This window comes from Rutilus rutilus, assembly GCF_951802725.1.
Source record: "Rutilus rutilus genome assembly, chromosome: 20".
Classification (NCBI taxonomy): domain Eukaryota; kingdom Metazoa; phylum Chordata; class Actinopteri; order Cypriniformes; family Leuciscidae; genus Rutilus; species Rutilus rutilus.
In genome coordinates this window covers 28,530,309-28,532,949 of record NC_140225.1, presented here as the reverse complement: position 1 = coordinate 28,532,949, position 2,641 = coordinate 28,530,309, and the positions used below count along the sequence as shown (strand labels likewise).

The window sequence follows — 2,641 nt, the reverse complement described above, 5'->3', positions numbered from 1 at the left end:
TCACTTTGTTTATTTTAGCCCTGTTGTGCTCAAGTTTTACCCAATTATTAAAGTAATATTTGTAAGAAAACCCCCTTGTAAGGATTGTAGCGAAAGACTGTGCCTGCCTTTCACATTAAGAAAATGTATGCTAGCTATACCAATATAACTAATAATTATATATAAATACACACACTGTTCACATTTGATCATTCAATTATGCTAATAAGAAGGAAAAAAAAAAAACATGTCTTTTTGATTTTATTATCAGAATCCTTAAAAATGACTTGGAACAACACATATAAACACCAAATTGCAAAATAAATACTGTACACGGCTGGTTCGTCGATCAAACAGTCCTTTAGTTCATATTACACACATACTTTTAACAAGTCTCAAATAGGCTATTAAGTGTCTGTTCTAAGTCTCTCAGACAGTGTCGTCTTCGACAGCTATTGTTTTCTGGCACAAAGGAAGGACCGTGGCCTGTGGATGCATTTCACGGGTCGTCAATCGCTTCAATACTTCCACAGTTTGAAACAAACATCAGTCGTTCAGCCCATCAAAGTGAAAACAATAGCAATGTGCAAAAAACACTACTGTTCCCCAGTCATTGTGTAAAGGTAACCTGCAGAAAATTCTCTGAGTGATCAGCAATAGCCTACATCTCAATGCAGGAAACATTCAGACATTCCCGTCAGTCCATGAAGAAAGCTGAGTTTGTGCACGCATACAGGAAGCGTTCTTGCGTTCATTCTGCGCTGGTCATTGTTGCGTTATGTGCACTGCGTCATATGGACGTTTCTGCGCAAGCACGTTTAATGGTGTGTCAAGTTGAAAAAATGCAACTTTTAAAAAGGCCTAAGCTATATGCATTCTGTTCCATTCCAATAATTTGGTAGAGCGTTTATGAACCCGACTACGTGTCCTGCGTGAATGGTAACGTTCACATATGACGCCTTCTTGCATTACTATTTTCTTCTCTATTTTCATTTTTGGTCTATGTAAACAATGCGACGCATTTTTATTTTTTAATTTTTTCGTGCCACGTTTTAAGACGCCCAGGCACGTTAAAAATATGCATTGTTGCGCGCCCTATATGTGCGCCTTCCTTCGTTCCGTTTGTGTTGTTTTACACGTCAAACGGTCACGAGACTTGCGTTTTAAGGCGGCGTGTCCAATTAATAATAGTTCAGCTTCTACAAACGCGTATCTTCAATACCATTGCGCTCTGTCCCGCTGTTTTTGAACGCAAGAACGCGTCCTGTGTGAATGACCCTCAGACAACAATATTTCTAAAAGCAAATTAGGTGACTTTTGAGTTTGACACATAACTCATGGACTGAAGTCTTCACAGTGGACCTTTCTTCTGTGGAATTTTGAGGTCATCAACTTTTAAGATGAGGCAAAGATGACAGTTTATCAACTTTCCCAAAAGCAGCAGCGCTTTCCACACCTTTCAGCCACTCTTTACATTTCCTCATGACAGTCTCGTCCACGTCTCCATCCTCTTCCTCATACTCAACATCATCATATTTGTACTGATCATTGAGGAGAGAGATCTTCACAATGGTGCTTATGTCATTGGAAGCGTCCAGTTTGGCAACAGGTCCGGAGCTCTTATTATTAGAGCTGCCCTGAGCTCTCTTGGATGGGAAAACGCGCCGGTGTCTCAAGTCCGCGGAAGCGCAGCACTTCTGTTGCTTGGCCATCATTTGCTTTTCCAGATTGCGCTTTTGGATGACCAGGATGGCTTCAGGGGTCAGGCTAAGGGAGAAGTGGATCTCTTGCTCGCCGGCTTCTTTTGCTATAGAGGTCCTGGAGGCGTATTTATGGCTGGACTCTCCAGAACTGGACCGTGGGACGCTTTCGCATGAGGTAGCCAAGGGTTTGGGGACGCTCAACCATGAATGTTTGCTGTCCGTCTCAGGATCTCGAGGGACTCTGCTCGGTTTACTTCGTCCAAGCTGCTTTAAATTGGCCGACGGCCACGATGTGGATATTTTCTCTTTCTCCGATTCCTTGTCGTCTCCTGTCCTTTGACTGTACGTGGGTTGAGGAGGTGCGACATTGTCCCTGCTCTTCTTTCTCCTGAACAGCTCCTTTCTTGGCGATGATATCCGTGAGTGCAGGTTTATCGGCGGAAAAGGCATTTTGAACGCTATCGATGCGCAAAATAATGAAGAAACCTGTGCGTGAATGATGGGAGAAATGCGTCCATTCGCCTCGGTCCACCGGATCTTTGGATATTAGACGCAGTAGTCCATTGCACTCCTCATCTCTCTTCTAGACTGACAAGGGGCGGGGCATCCGCGGGATTTATAATGTGTCATACGGAAGGGGCGTGGTCACAACAGAAAGGTTAAAACAACAAAGCCATGCGTATGCAAGTGCCTGTATTTGAATGTATCTTATAAAGAAGGTTTATTGCATTATACAATACAAAATAGTACAGCCAAGTTCACACAAGTGTCCTAGCTTTGTAAACACTGGTGTAGTTAATTCATCACCTTAATACTGATCAGGTCACCTTAAAGGGATAGTTCACCCAAAAATGAAAAATGTACTCACCCTCAAGTTGTTTTCTTTCTTCTGTTGAACACAAAAGAAGACATATTGAAGAACGCTGGCACCCAAACAGTTGACGGTAGCCACTGACTTC

At 42.7% G+C, this 2,641-nt stretch overlaps 1 protein-coding gene across 1 annotated transcript; it reads right to left on the bottom strand.

The window, feature by feature from the left end:
* Nucleotides 1-227: 227 nt before the first annotated feature.
* prr18 (proline rich 18) lies at nt 228-2,360 on the bottom strand. The gene has a single exon (XM_084390524.1). The coding sequence runs from the start codon at nt 2,130-2,132 to the stop codon at nt 1,368-1,370; it is 765 nt and encodes a 254-aa protein (XP_084246650.1). The 5' UTR covers nt 2,133-2,360; the 3' UTR covers nt 228-1,367.
* Between the last annotated feature and the right edge of the window lie 281 nt (nt 2,361-2,641).